Below are 15,054 nucleotides of genomic sequence, written 5' to 3'. Positions count from 1 at the left end.
AGTATCACAGCCCAAATGGAAAAGGTGAGGGGAAGTCAGTTTGCATAGACAGAAAAATTTAGTAATGTTGAAAAGTTCCTTTATTTCAGTAACGCAATTCACTAAGTGAAACATAATATACAAAATAAAAGCACACAGTCTGATGTTTTCAAGACTTTATTTGTGTTAGTTATGATGACATTCTGCTAATGGCTAATGAAACATGACATTTAGTGATTGCATATTTTCACTATGACATTTTTTTTTGACTGGAAGTAATATGAATGAGGCCTAGCCAGAATCCCCATAAGCTACAGAAGAGGGTGACTGCAAAGATGCCCTACAATCACAAAGGCTTGGAGCTCAACTTAAAACAGAAGTTGCTAAATTACCAGTGGAAAGTGTTCTTTAGTCAGAGGCTTTTTCGAATTTGCTGTCATAGAGACTGCTACAGGAGATCTTTCCTGTTCACAGACATCACCATCTACACAAACTCTTTGAAGACGTCTCAGTTAATATGAGCTACAAGAACATTTCATTTTCCTTTGGGATCAATAAAATACTTTTGAATTTGGATTGTGTCTGATTGCTGTAATCCATTTTTTTGCAAAAAGAAGAGAAAAAAACGTATTGAAGAAAAGTTTATGCCCATTTTACACTGATTTATTAACTTTTGACAGATGTTTTCATAAACTTTAGATAGATAGATAGATAGATAGATAGATAGATAGATAGATAGATAGATAGATAGATAGATAGATAGATAGATAGATAGATAGATAGATAGATAGATAGATAGATAGATAGATAGAGTTTGACCTCCGTAGTTATGAAATCTTGACTGCGGCTCAACAACGACCTCTGTCAGCGTGACAGCACTCCGCAACCGGGACAACCTGAGGTGAAAAACAAACGCACACGGATACATCGACGGGCCTCATCAGACGATCGGATTGGACAACAGGATGTGAGTTGAGCTGTTTTGGGGTGAGGCGATGCGTTCAAGGGCATCACAATTTTTGCACATCTGCGCAGTTACGCAGCGCTCCAAACGCTCCGGATAAACCCTGGGCAGCACGTTTTACCCTCAGCAGTTTTTAAATCTGAGAAAATACCCGCAGTCACCGCTGCACGGCAGCATTTCCACGCATGCACCCGTCTCATGTGTGTTTCACTCGGTGATGTGGTGTCTAGGCAGGAGGGGGGGAAAGTTGTGGACATGTTTTCCTGGAAGTGCACGGTTTTGCGGATACAGTGTGCAACAGTGTAACTACGGCGTTAAGAAGCCTCCCGCTGCCCCGTCGGGACTTTGGAGCGTCTTTCCGTGTTGCTGTCAAACCGCCTGATCGCCATATTGTGCGCAGCGAAACTCGATGGAAACTTGTCAGAGTTGTGACATTTGCTGCGCACAAGCCCTCTATGGAGCTGCGTGCAGTCGGCTTTGATCGAAACCTAAAAGTGACTCCATGGAGCCGATCAGGGGGTCGTTTGTGCACCATTGATCAGGTAAATTGAACCCTCTGGCTTTTATAATAACGCTTGTTGGTCTGCGGTGTTGATCTAGAGAGCACGCAGCTCCCGAGTCGCTTCCTTATTGCTTGTTTGCAACAGAACATTACTGGCTATCGCTCGGGTGATTGCAAGAGCCCCTTCGTTTCCTGTATTTCTTGTTAAGCCAAATGGCAGCTCCGCTCCGGAGGCGCCTCCTTGTTTTCTGCTACCTTAAAACTTCGGCTTGCAAATGTCTTTTCGTGCACGCACCTGATCGCATGAATCCAAACACGGACTAGTTTCCCCTCTGCATTATAATTTCACTTTTCACACAAGGCCGTTTGCTGGTGTAGGCCTCAGTTTCCTCTTTGCTGCTGGCGACTGTAAATCGGCTGTAAACTCGTAGTGTTCCCCCCACTCCCCTATTAGGAACCAATTCATGACTTTTATTCTCTGTGTGTGTCTGTCTTCTGTAAGGTCTAGCTCCCCTGAAGATGTTGAGAAGAATGGACAGCAGACCTCAGATTTAATTGCTGAAAGACGACTGCATGTTCCCCACCCTGCACTTTCCTTTGGGATTTTATGTTTCCTCCCAGATACCTCTGTATACACAATTAAAGAATTTCTCGACCGCGGGCAGCGGCAGCACACTAAGGAGGGATATACCAAGTTTTGCACGATTATAAATTCAGTCGAAAGCCATTTTCTAATCTTAGGAGACTGCTATGAGTCTTCCTTCTCAGGTTAACACTGACAAGAGCAAACTCCGGACTCCAGCCATGAAAGATGGAGTGCAGCACCCGGGGGAGGTTTATTATGGTATGGGCTCTCCTGCTTTAAAAGCGAGCCACAGTGACTCTGCAAGCGGCTCTGGTGTTTACAACCCAGAGAAAGGCCACCAAAATCTGCCACACTATCAGCAGCCTTCTGCTGTGAAGTGGATGCAGGACCCCTTGCAGGCACCGGGGTGGACCCAGGAGGCTCCGGTGGCAGGCTGGGGCCAGAACTTTGGCCCGTACATGAGCGGTGTGAACGTCAGGGATCAGATGGCCTTCCATAAAGGAGTTCACGAAGGCGTAGCGATGCCGATGGCAGCGGAAAACCAGCTGACAGCCCCCGTGGAGGTTTACAGAGACGCCAGCCAGGCTCAAACTCAGGGAAGGGGGCTTGAATGGGAGCAGCACCCCAGTGCTGCTGCTGTAATGCATCAGGCCCAGCTACAAGCCTATCAGCATGGCCACAAGGGTGTGGATCTCCAGGGGCAACCCCATGTGCCAGCTCACACCATGCAGGGGCCCATTCTGCAGCCTTTCCAGGCTTCATTCAGATCCAACAAGCAGCAGTTTTCATCAGGTTACTACTCTGTTTTCCCAGCAAACAAGGGAATAATCTACGGAGAGCAGCCTAAAACTCAGCAGCAGATTCTGCATCAGATGCAGCAGCAACAAATGCATCATCACCACCAGCAGCAGCAGCAGCAACAACAACAACAGCAACAACAGCAGCAGCAGCAACACATTCACCAGCAGCATCAGCTTCAGCTGCAGCAGCAGCAGCATATGCAGCAACACCAAATCCAACAGCACCAAATTCAGCAACAGCAAATGCAGCAAATACAGCAACAGTATCACCAGCAGCAGCTGCAGGAGCAGCAACTTCAGCAGATGCAGCAACAGATACAGCAACAGAATGTTCCACAGCCTGAAACAACACAACCTCAGGTCCAACCAAACCTGCAGCAGCAGACCCAAAGCTTTGGCGCTTATCCACCTCCTGACCCTCTTCCACCGGACTCTGGAACGAGCAAAGAAGACACACAACCAATGGAGACGCATCCAGAAGCCCAAACCGGAGACGCATCCGCTCTACCCGATCCGTCCTCTGAAAAGGTTGCCGCCACAAGTCCTTTAGATGCTGGTGACCCGGCCCCCGCGGCCCCTCGGCGCTCGAGACGCCTCTCCAGGGAGGGACAGTCCCCGCTGGGCCCTCCTCCCGGAAACATGTGGTCCCAAGCAACCAAAGAGCCGCTGCCACCTCCGCTGCCGCTGCCACCAGCGCCCCAGAATGGAGTTGCAGGTGTCACAGGTGCAAAGGGAGCGGAAAGCCAAGCAGCGACAGGAGGGGTCATACAGACCACACGCAGGAGAAGGAGGGCATCCAAAGAGATCAACCTGGAGACCCTTGCTCAGAAGGCTTCAGAAATGGAGTCCCTGCCTGCTAAAGCTGCCAAGGTTTTTTTTTTTTTTTTTTTTTTTCAAAATTCAACATTTACACCCTTGTTGTATCTACTTTATTCATGTATAGTGTAAATCTATAGTGGGGATGCATCAGTGTTTTTCTTCAATATATTATCTGGACTATTGACATGAAAAACCCCCATTAGATTTCGGTAACAACAAACGCAATCTACCCACCAATGAAATCAATGCAAATAAGCCCAGAAATCAGGTCCTGTGAAACAGTTGAACAAAAACGTACCGTCTTTATATTGGTAGTTATAGCTTCGAAACCTCTACTGTGTTGTGCATTGCCCAGGTGGGATTTTGATCTACAAAATCTCTTCAACTGTTAAAGGTTCATTAGGGCTCTTCTAAAAAAAAAACTCTGATCTTCAGTTTTATCCAGATTTACGGTTAGTGTCGTGTGTTTGGAAAGAGATGAATTCTGTTCTCTTCTGAACACTCTTTATTCACCCGGCAAAATGAGCTTTGGCAGGGTTTTTCTTCAAGAGTGGAGTATTGCGCAGCGAGCGTTCCTTTAGGTAGTTTTGTTGAGTCCATAACTTATTGTTTTATTTGAAACAACGATAGTTCCAGGTCTTCGTAAAGTGGTCCTCATCCCTTGGGCAACTCTTCTGATTATACTCTGATTAGCTAACAGAAATCATGTGAGCGGTACCTGGTCATCCTTGGTTTAGAAGCTAAGAGAGGCATCTGCTATCGGAGTAATCTCCTACAGTAAGGCTGTAAAAGTTTTAAGAGAGAGAGCTTGTTGTCATTCCCTATTGAGAAATTCTTCTTGTACTTTTTGCATTTTGAAACCTTTTTATAGACAATGAGTTGAGCCCAAACCACCTGGCATTAGTCTGCAATTACAGAAGCAAGAATTCCTTTATAAATACTGTCAGATTTCAGGCATTATTTTGGCTTTCTCTGCCAGCGTCATCTGGGTTTCTGCAGGATCTTAAAAAGAAAAAAAAAAAATCAAAATCAAAATAGCTGAAATTTCATCCCAACATTTTCCAGAATTTCCATCTTAAATCTTAAATTACATTCGGTTATATCTTGACTTTGTGCTTCCTTTTTTCCCCCTTCTATTTATTTAGATTTCAATTTGAGAAAATATTTGCTTAGGCAATAAAAATCCAAACATTCTTTCTACCGTGTTCATTACTACCACAAAGTGTATAATTTAAAAGCTCAGACTTGGAAAAAGACTGCAATTATGGCAACTACAATAATAAAGAGAGCAATTGCAATAAAAATTAATGTAAGTTATTAAGGGGAAAATAGAATTTGATAAAATGCCAGAGCCAAAGACACCAAGACAACAAAGTTAATGAATTGGCTGGGTTTTTTTTTCTTATTCACATCCTAAATTTTAATCTTAAATTCTTAAATTTAATCTACTAAAGCTCACACAAACCCTGCTTGCTACACATAATTTAAATTAGTGGGGTCATTTGTTTTGATTTCAGTTTGTGGATTGTCTTCAGTTGTGAATTTCGTGTCAATATGCATGTTAGAAACACATTCATAACCATTTTACACACGTAAAAACAGAGTGGCGGCAAAGAGGGAAGTGTGGAAATCGATAGTACTGTAGCTCACAGTAGATCCATCACAGATGAACGCCACATAAAAGGAGTCTGAATCGTCTTGAGTGTGGTGTAGGAGCTGCTAGCCAACAATCCCTCCAACTATAGTGACAGTTGGGTCGTCTTCTTGGGTCCAAAAGCAGCCAAGCGGATGCTCTCGGTTATAGCAGTGGTCATAGTGATAATGATGGACTCCACCAGGAGCTGGGTGGCATGTTGGGTTTGGCGCTACCCGGTTTTCGTAACTGACTTGATCAAGTGATGGAAACAACAACAACAACAAAAAAGCAGATTTTCAGTGCATCCTGTTTTGCACATCGAGGGAATAGCAAATAAGGTGGCTTATTTGGGCAAGTGAAAGCACATTTTCTCATTTGGCAAAGTTGGCACAGCTGTATAAAGAGGAACAGCCTTGTTTCTATGCTGAACTTCCCTACCGTTTACAAAACTCCCGCAGCCGTCCGGTTTCAGCTCTTTTAAAGAGATCTCCGCTATTTAGTTTGTACTTTTCCAACGCCGCTCTGCTACAAACTTCCAGCAGCAAATGTAGCTCAAGATTTCCTGCTCTGGACTTATTCAACACCGAGGGTGTTATCTCTGTCAGACACATGATACTGTCGCTGGTCAGGATTGATCATGTTTACACAGTAGGTGCTGCACCCTCTTAGACGTTGTTCCTTTAACGCAGACTGTCAATATATAAACACAAGCACATAGAGTTCTCTGCCCCAAAGGGGTTAAGAGGCTCGTTGCAGGTTTGAGTGCGGAACGTGCGCGCTCGATATACAGTTGGAGCGGCTGCATGTCTGCACACCTCCACATTCCTCAGGCCTCTTTTCTGAAAGTCGTTCAGTGGCGGTAGGGAGGGGCCGAGCTGTCAACCTGCACGCTCCCGTTCTCCCCAAACTGGTTTCGTGTAGCCAGCTCACAAGCCGGAGCTGTTTTGTTTTATAGTTGGGACTTTTTTTTTTTTTGATTAGGAGAAACGGCTTTTATGCTGTTGGTGATTATGAAGGCTTCGAGTTATACTTCAGCTTTAAAACGGTGGAAGTTGTTTGTAATTTTCACTTCCCACTTTTAAAATCCTGGATCAGTTTAAAGAAAAGAAAAACAAAACAAAAAAACTGTCAGTTCAAACAGAGAAAGCCAGGATGCCATTTTCTTGAACAGAAATATGTAGATCTACGACAACATCGCAGAAAGCATGAAGCTTGTTTTACATTTCACTTTTGAGTGAAAAAAAAACGTAATGGTGAGATGCAACTATTTCTTCTTTGTTTTAACATTTAAAGCCGGTCTGACTGGTCAGTTTAATATTTAATCTACTGAGAAAGTATGAATTAAACCTGAGTGATACTCATGTTTGGGGAAAAAAAATGAATCACTGTTCAAGTTTTTTTGGTATTGCATCACGTTTTGAGATGACATGCACTCTCACCTTCTTCCTCTTTTTATTTGTCACTCTGTCCCTCCACTTTTCTGACCTGGGTGCTTCTTGTTCTCTTCTCTCTTTGTCTTCTTTCTGTACCCTCCGCAGGAAGACGCCCCCTCTGCCATCGTGCCCTTGGTGATCCCAGTGTCCGTGCCTGTGCACAAGAGCCAGGCGGAGTCTCAGGGCGGCTGGACTCAAGGCCCCGTCGGCCAGGGCGAGCGCATCGCGGGCCAGGCGGATCGGAAGCCCTCCGTGATCGTGGCTCGCCGCCGCTCGCTCAGAAACTCTGTGACTGAGAGTTTTGGCCAGGTTGGTTCCCTGTTGAACAGTTTTCATCGTCTTCGTGTTTTTGTAACATCTCTTAAAACCGTGGCGGGTCTGGTCGCTTTACTGTGTGGTGCAGATTTTCTTTGCCGGGTCGGTTCATGTTGAGAGTGTAAGTTTCAGATAACGAAAGGACCAAATTATTTGAGAAATTACGATGTGAAAGAAATCTATCCAAACCAAATTAGCCAGATGTAACCAATAATAGTCCCTTAAGCCTAATAAACGGTTGTGCTGCTGTTGGCATTGCTGCAGTGGAATCTTGGCTCGCTCCACTTTGCAGAAAAGTTTTAATTCTGCTACATTAGGTTTTGTTTTTGTTTTTTTTAAACCATGAAAAGCCTGACTAACTTCTTCCCAGAGCATTTTAGCCAAAGTTTGATTAGGCGACACCAAAACCCAACAGTTTTGTTTTGTGAACCATGCAGAACATACTTGTGAGCTTCAGATCAACGTCTTGCAGCGCGGCGGTCCCTCAGCTTTATGTCACAAACTGATAGACATTCTCCGACAGGATTTTCTGGTAGAGCGTTATGGGGCTGGTATGCTCCCGAAGCAGTAAAGCAGCACTAGAGTAACACAATACTAACGTCATTTTTGATGTTGTTTTCTTTTTTTTTTTTTCCCTAAAGTACACGACGAGACACACACGGTTTGAAAAGTTCCACTTTTGTCTCGTCACTCCACACATTATTTTGCAAACAGTCTTGGGGATTATCAAGATGTTTTTTTTTTTGTTTGTTTTTTGTTTTTTGGCAAATGTGAAATAAGCCTTTTTATTCTTTTTGTCCAAAAGAATCACTGTTTTATTTTTTATCCAGTGTATCTTTGTTATCACTTGGATTAATCTTTAGATCAGCAATGGATTTCTATTTTATGTACTTAGGGAAAGTTAACACATTTAATTCTTAATTATTTAAAGCCTTTCTGCTCTGGTTGAAGGTTTAGTGACTTGTTGTGTAGATTATTTATTTATTTATTTCAACTTTAAAAGTTTAGTTTTATAATAAAATATTTTATAAAGATGTGCATGTCCTTTATTTTAAGGGTAGGGTTAGGGTTATTGCTTAATCGTTGATACTGTTGCTATCAGTGTCAGAAAACTTTAAGAGGAAAAGTAAAGGATTTAAACTTTAAAATGTTCCACTTCCCCCTCATTATTCCAAGGATGGGGAAAGCGATTCAGGAATGGAAGAGGACGGAAAGGCTAAGGTCAAGCGCCGGACTCGTCCCGAGCCCCTCATCATCCCTCCCCCCAAGCCATCCACCTTCATCCCCCCGTCCGTCTACTCCAGCATCACCCATTACCAGAGCAACCTGCGCTCTCCGGTCCGCCTGCCAGACAACCTGCACTCCCTCCCCCCCTACACGCCTCCTCCCATCCTGTCGCCTGTCCGAGGAGGAACGGGTCTCTACTTCTCCGCCTTCCTCACCAACATCGCCGTAAGCAACCAGATCCTGCCGCCTCCGGCTACCCCAAAGTCCGCAACTCGTAGCCTGCTGCGTTCCAGTAAGTCTCGGAGGATTTCTGCACATCGCCTTTTTTTTTTTTTTTTTTTTTTTTTTAGAACAAAGTCTAACTTTTTTATTCATTGATTTGTTTTTCTTAGCGAGTTCAGAGATCACACCTCCAGTCTTGCCCTTGATCACTGATGCCACACCAGTGTGCCTTGAACCGTAAGCTTCGCATCGCAGATTCAAACAGATTTCTACCTTGTTCGTGTCGCTTACACCTCTATATCTCTTTGTTTTGTGTCGGGGTGCAGCCGTATCAATATCGGGCAGCAGTACCAAGCGGAAATACCCGATTTGCAAGATCAGCCATCCTCCCAGATGGACCAGCATAAAGCCGACTTGGTCTGGCATCCTTTGAATAACTCCAACCAAAAGCAAAGCGACGAGGAAACCAGTAGGTTTCCTCACAAGAACTACTTTATCAATCTTTTAACTTTCCCTCCCGCCTCCTCCTAATTTTTCTTCTTGCTTCTTTTTTTCAGTAGAACATTTTATGAACTTGGCTTGTTCAAGTGTTTTCAGTGGAGGAGGAACCAATCAGGAGCTGGCTTTACACTGTTTACATGAATGTGGAGACAATGTTCTTGTGAGTAAAGAGACCAGTTGAGACTGATGTGAGCTTTTACTGCTGCAGGCTTTTATTTTGCATTAACTCTGCTTAATATTAAGGAAACACTGGAGCGTTTGATGCTTCAAGATCCAATTTTCCCCAAAGGCCATCACCTGGCAGGTTATCACTACTCAGGTAAAAAAAAAAAAAAAAAAAAGCTTCATAACCTTTCAGTTTCTTTCTTAACACAAATTTTACCACCTTCCCAGGTTCTGACAGCTGGACGGCGGAGGAGAAGTGTTACTTCAACAAAGGGATCTCTGCCTACAGGAAGGACTTCTTCCTGGTGCAGAAACTGGTAAGGGTGACGCTGCTGTCATCCAGGGGAAGCAATTATTTTTACTATTACAAGAATGGTAGTCAGGCTTATTAAAGCGTTTTAGAAATAAAATGTAACGGAGAACAACATCCTTTTGCAAACAGGAAGATCTTTTTTTTCTTTTTTTCTTTTTTTTTTTGAATTTCCTTAAAGTTCAAAGAGGAAAAAAAAATCCGAGTGAATAAATCACATCCTCTCTGCGGCAGGAAGTCTGCGTTTTAGAATCAGAACAATAACAGAGGCGTGAGCCAGAGAGTCGGGGAGTTCGTGTTGCGTCTGGGAAAAGTCTGGAACGTGACGTAATTATTTTCTGGTTTAGTCCAGAATCGGTATCCTGTCCTAAAAGTCTGTCCGTGTTGACTTTTGCTGCCTGAGCCATCCTTCCTTCTTTACAGTCTGTTTGTTTTGCATTTAGTCTCCTATAATTAATCACTTGGATTTGCTTGTGTCTTTTGTCTTTTGTAGGTGCGGACTAAGACTGTTGCTCAGTGCGTGGAGTTCTACTATTCATATAAAAAGCAGGTGAAAGTCGGTCGAAACGGTATCTTAACTTTCGGCCCCCCAGATTCACCTGTGGAGAAGCACTCTGAGGCTGTGGTGGATGTTAAGGTAGCGTTGAGGGTTTGGTTTCTATGTTTCCTTTTCTTTACAGAAGATGTGGATAGGTGTGGCTAAAATATACAATATCTATTATGCACAAATCATCTGAATTCAAGGAACGGGATCATATAAGCGCTCCCATTTCTTGATGCTACAGATAAAGTGCCCTGATATTCAAATATTAGCTAAAACAAGGGTTCACTTGTAGTTTGGGTAGGAAAACACTGCCTAAAAGTCCTTATTGTCCAACCTTACACCTCTTTTGGAAGCAAACATATAAAACATTTTAATGAGAGTTTCTTTTGTTCATTTTAGAGAAGTAGGAATACAGACTGACTTATTTAAGAACAAAGGCAGAAATGGTTAAAAGGCACCAAAACTGATTATGCAGGGTAACGGGGCGGGAAAGCAGAAGTGATAAAAGTCATAGAAAGTCAGAAAAAACACCAACATATTTACTTACACACTAGTAAAATCCTAATCATAATCCTGCGTTTCAGCATCAAAGCTAACAACATTCCTGACCTTTTTTTTTTTTCCACCCATTAATTTATTGTGTGTTGTGGGATTCATGGCAGAGCTCACATCAGCCCAGATTAGAAGAAGACGAAAAGAAGGAAGCTTCTTTTTATGACGATAGCCATGAAACCAACCAGAAGGCGAGGGTGGCTCAGTCACTACAAGCTCATGACTATGTAGTAAGTACTGCGCAAATCCTCTTCATTCACTGAGCAACCTGTTACGTTCAAAAAGAGGAAATCGTCAAACTTACTTTGCATATGTCGCTTCAGACAGGGACAGTTCTGGTCATCAAGGAGCCGGACGCAATGGGTAGGGAGGCTCATCAGTCATCGGTGCCTCACAGGTCTCGGGCTGAAGCCGCCGCAAAGAAGCCCAAACCTCCACCAAAACCCCCGCAGGACCCCAATGAAGTGTTTCCATGCAAGAAATGTGGCAGGTGAGGTCAAATTTTAATCTTTTTTAGAAGTTTGTTAGATTTGCTGCTAAAAGTGAATAGTGTGACATTTGTATGTTGAAATTTTCTGGACTTCATTCAGCTTTAGAATCCCCTTCACTCTAGATTAGTAACTCCACATTCTGTAGTTTAAAACCGTTTAAAATTTGGAAAACGTAGTTTCGTTGTGAATATGAGCTGTGCGATCTATAGCATTTCCTTCTAGATGTGAGGTTTCTGCGCCCCCCACACTCAGTTTCACTTTTAGTTTGGAGGAGAAGACCCTTTTTTTATCACCTTATTAGTGTGAAAGGATGCAGGTGGGAGGGGTTTCTGTACAACTTACTGTAACCCAGAGCACGCCATATTATCATCAATCATTTCAAATCAGATTTTCACTGATCACACCTAAGCTCTGAAACCTGAAGTGTTTTTTTTTAAGAGTTGCGATGCAACCATTTAAAATTCATCAACCATCAGGGGGATTGAGGATTGATACCATTCAAAGTGTTCTCTTTAAAAGTTTAACAGCTACATTACACTTTTGAATTTCTTCTGCTCAGTTAGCAACAACCTGCATGCGTAATTTGGAGGTGTATGCGCACTTTTCCATTGGGGTCTGCATCATGGTGTTGTGTTAGTTTGATATCAATGAGTTTGAATTTGTAGAGTTTCTACATTAATTCTCGCTCTTTTATATGTTACATACTCCTTTACATACAAATGCATCACCTTAAAATAAACTAAATATCACTGAAAAGTTATATCATTAAGTCGGTTACAGTCGTTCGACTACAATTTAAATTCATTACTCACTGTGATATTTTGCTGATTAATTGCTACAGGGAATGGAAACCCAGAAATGTCAGAAAGTTGGAATATTTCATAATAATATATTTCAGTGTAAAAAGGTCATCATATTGCTATCATAATTAGGCCTGTCTCGATAAACGATAAATCAATTAATCGCATGACAAATTAAACCTATCGACCTCATTTTAATTATCAGCTTTATCGTCTCTTCCTGCCTTTTTTCTTTCTGTTGATGACACTGAACGAAAAAAGGCTCAACTCCGGTGCTCTCCACGGACCCTCCCTTCCTATTTCCTTAGTGTAATGTCCAGCTCACACTACACGAGTTGTCGGCCGACTGTCAGCCCATTTTCAAAACCTGAGAGACACATTAGCCGACAGAAATCCTAGGTATAACGGTTCAATCAGGTTCGTCGTGCCGTGTGGCATCCAGCCACATGGGCACAAAATAATAGCTACAAATCCAGTTAACTAATTTTAAAATTGGGCATTAATCAATGCTTTACTAGAATCTACCTGTGATGTATGTGGCTAGAGTCAGCGTAAAGTCCTGACTGAATGAAAATCATTCTAACCTATTTATGTCACGTTAACGAAGAACAGCTGAAAAGTTACCGGGTTTATCAACTGTGGCAGCAATTTGGCTCCCACTCCTCCCCTTGTCATTTCTATATTCTTTCTCGAAATGTTGAATAAACATTAATGTTGTTTCCACATATCATCTCCGATGTCCGCTGGACTTCGGGTTGCGCCCTGTCAGCTGTTTGGGATTCCCTTCATAATTTCCCCTCAGACAAAACGGAGGAGAATCCGCACTTTCTGATTGGCTACCTGTCACATTCAACAGGCTGCTTTAAGCTCCCAGTCGGGGAAAACCCCTGATTTAGATCGGAGCGGCCACGACCGACGATATACACACCACACACTGCAGGATGAACGGTTATGAAATCACCAGCGACAATCAGAACGGCCAACGTTCTAAGATTATCATAAGGGAAAATAGGGGCAAAAAATTGTGTAGTATGAACTACTGCATTAGGTAGTTGTATGTGTCCATCCTCTTTATTTAAATCTAGTGATTACTGAAGGGCAATACAGTATACAGACTTCATAATCTGCACTCTTTTGGTTGAATGCAGTATTTATTTCCACTTTGGCTTTATGTTGTTTAGTTTTTATTCAAGTAAGTTTTTTGTTAATGGAGACTGAGAATCCATTTTATTTTTGTTTTTGGTTGTTTTATTAATTTAGTTTATCAGTTCCAGTGTTATGTGTTCTTTTGAAAATAAAGTGCATCTATCTATGGCAGGAACTCACATGCATTATTAGTCATTTCCATTAAATCAGTGTCAACTGGTCTTGAAACAATATTATCGTTTATCGCAATAATTTTTTAGACAATTAATCGCTCAGCAAAATTTGTTATCGTGACAAGCCTAATCATAATCATCAGAATTAACAGAAATAATTGTTATGGTTTGCACAGCTTTTTTATGCTTAGAAAGTAAATTAATTTATATGTTCACTTTATGCCAGTCTGTTAAAGGTAAAGTACAAGCTAAGTAATGGAAGCCTTAATGTTTTGTTTTTTACCTGAAACATCAGGACTTTTGTCTGCAAGTTGCGTTAAAGATGTTGATTGTCCAGCTTTTCACAATTGTACGGGATCATATTTCCATGTAGGGTGTTCCATAAAGTGAAGAGTAGAAGTGCCCACATGAAGAGCCACGCGGAGCAGGAGAAGAAGGCTGCGGCTCTGCGGCAGAAAGAGGAGGAGGAGAAAGCAGCAGCTCAGGCTCGAGCCAGGAAGGTGGCGGCGGCGGCGGCGGCGGCTGCAGCGGCGGCGGCGGCGGCTCATCAGGGAGGAGAGGGGCATGGAGCTGCACAGCAGGGGGAGATCAGCAGCCAGGAGGACTCGTCCGAAGGCGAGGACGATGATGATGAAGACTGGCACTGAGTATGAACAAAACAGGGAAAAGAACCTCAGAGCAGGGGAATATTATGCAAACTGCATGCAGAGATGAACAAATGGATGAAAGGGTTAAAAAAAAAAGTGCTGCCTGCAAATAGGCAGAACAAGCACAAAAACTTTGGTTTTCATGTCTTCCTGTTAATCTTTACACTGTTTTTTGTTGTTTTTTTTTGACCAAAACTGTCTCTGTTTGACTGTTTTCTAGCTTCACACCATCAGCCTGGCTGTCACACTCCACACGCTCAGATACACCGTCTAAATACTCGAGAGTTTATTTTTTTGTAAGACGCACTTAACACAGTGTCTGTGCTTTTGCCAATATTGCCTTTTTATATCTTTTTATTTAATTACAAATGCATCAAATTATTTTGCATTCGCATTGTGTGAACGAAACTATTAATAAACAAGATCAGTTTAATCTGTCCTTTTATCAGCTGGAGCCCGTTTGACTAAACTTTGAAGGGCTTGAATGTAAAAACTAGAATGGGCTCAATATCAAAATTTTCCCAGATTATTACGTTTTTCAACACTTTATTTTTAAAATTTCTATAATGGACCTTTTTGAAATGAAAATGTACAAAAAACTAAATATTTATGATACAGCATTTGCAATGATCCTGGTAATATAAAGAATAATCATGTTGGCTTTATTATGGTAAATTGAAAATATATATTAAAAAAGTCTATTGTTCAGAGAAGGCCATTTGTTTTCTGTCATAAAATGAGCACATTGTTACTGCAAGATCTTGTTGCTCCAGATGCGGACTGTGTTTTTTTTTTTTTTTTTTTTTTCTTTTCTTTATGTATAATTGATCTGGTGCATTTATTCTCAAGAAAGAAAGTTGTGCACACATTCAGTGCTGTTAAGTTTTGGGGATATTTGGAAAAACCGCAAAAGAACAACCTGAGTAGCCCAGATTTAAATGAAATTACAGGGAAAGTACACTGATAAAACAAACTTAAATTTCAACCAATAAGGGGCGCCACATATAGAGGCTAAAGTCCTCGACGCAGTTGTCCCAGATTCCCGACCAAAGGCTGTTTCCTGTATGTCTCCTTCTCACGCTGCCTTTTTTCCTGCCCAGCTACTGTTGGATAAAACCCACTAGTCCCATAAAAGTCTGTAACAATTTTATTTAATTTTGGTAGACTTTTCAACCTATTTCGGTTACCTGAGGTGCTGTTAGAAGTGTTTTAAGTCCCTTATGGATTTCTTCTGAATGCTTT

The 15,054-nt window shown here is 42.1% G+C and overlaps 1 protein-coding gene across 2 annotated transcripts; it reads left to right on the top strand.

The window, feature by feature from the left end:
- Positions 1–1,031: 1,031 nt before the first annotated feature.
- Positions 1,032–14,525, top strand: mideasa (mitotic deacetylase associated SANT domain protein a). Of its 2 annotated transcripts, none has more exons than XM_014997512.2 (13): positions 1,032–1,485; positions 1,948–3,701; positions 6,825–7,028; positions 8,211–8,553; positions 8,654–8,720; positions 8,810–8,952; positions 9,044–9,144; positions 9,228–9,303; positions 9,378–9,466; positions 9,953–10,096; positions 10,666–10,785; positions 10,879–11,045; positions 13,539–14,525. In XM_014997512.2, exons 2-13 carry the CDS (start codon positions 2,196–2,198, stop codon positions 13,810–13,812), a joined length of 3,234 nt encoding a protein of 1,077 aa, XP_014852998.2. In that variant the 5' UTR covers positions 1,032–1,485; positions 1,948–2,195; the 3' UTR covers positions 13,813–14,525. The 2 variants fall into 2 exon arrangements, with proteins under 2 accessions (XP_014852998.2, XP_014852997.2); XM_014997511.2 differs by having other exon boundaries at positions 1,033–1,485; positions 9,041–9,144.
- The last annotated feature ends 529 nt before the right edge of the window (positions 14,526–15,054 follow it).

Source organism: Poecilia mexicana, unplaced genomic scaffold, assembly GCF_051168715.1.
Source record: "Poecilia mexicana isolate PSO_F unplaced genomic scaffold, ASM5116871v1 scaffold_21, whole genome shotgun sequence".
NCBI classification, from domain to species: domain Eukaryota; kingdom Metazoa; phylum Chordata; class Actinopteri; order Cyprinodontiformes; family Poeciliidae; genus Poecilia; species Poecilia mexicana.
Note: the sequence above shows the minus strand (reverse complement) of the source record. Positions and strands in the feature narration are given on the sequence as shown.

What these genes read in the sequence shown, in the direction of transcription:
- mideasa (XM_014997511.2), top strand. Translation starts at nt 2,196, where the DNA reads ATGAGTCTTCCTTCTCAGGTTAACACTGACAAGAGCAAACTCCGGACT. An exon ending in ACACCAGTGTGCCTTGAACC is followed by an intron (nt 8,721 to 8,809) that starts GTAAGCTTCGCA and finishes GTCGGGGTGCAG; the next exon opens with CCGTATCAATATCGGGCAGC. An exon ending in AGGCTGTGGTGGATGTTAAG is followed by an intron (nt 10,097 to 10,665) that starts GTAGCGTTGAGG and finishes GATTCATGGCAG; the next exon opens with AGCTCACATCAGCCCAGATT.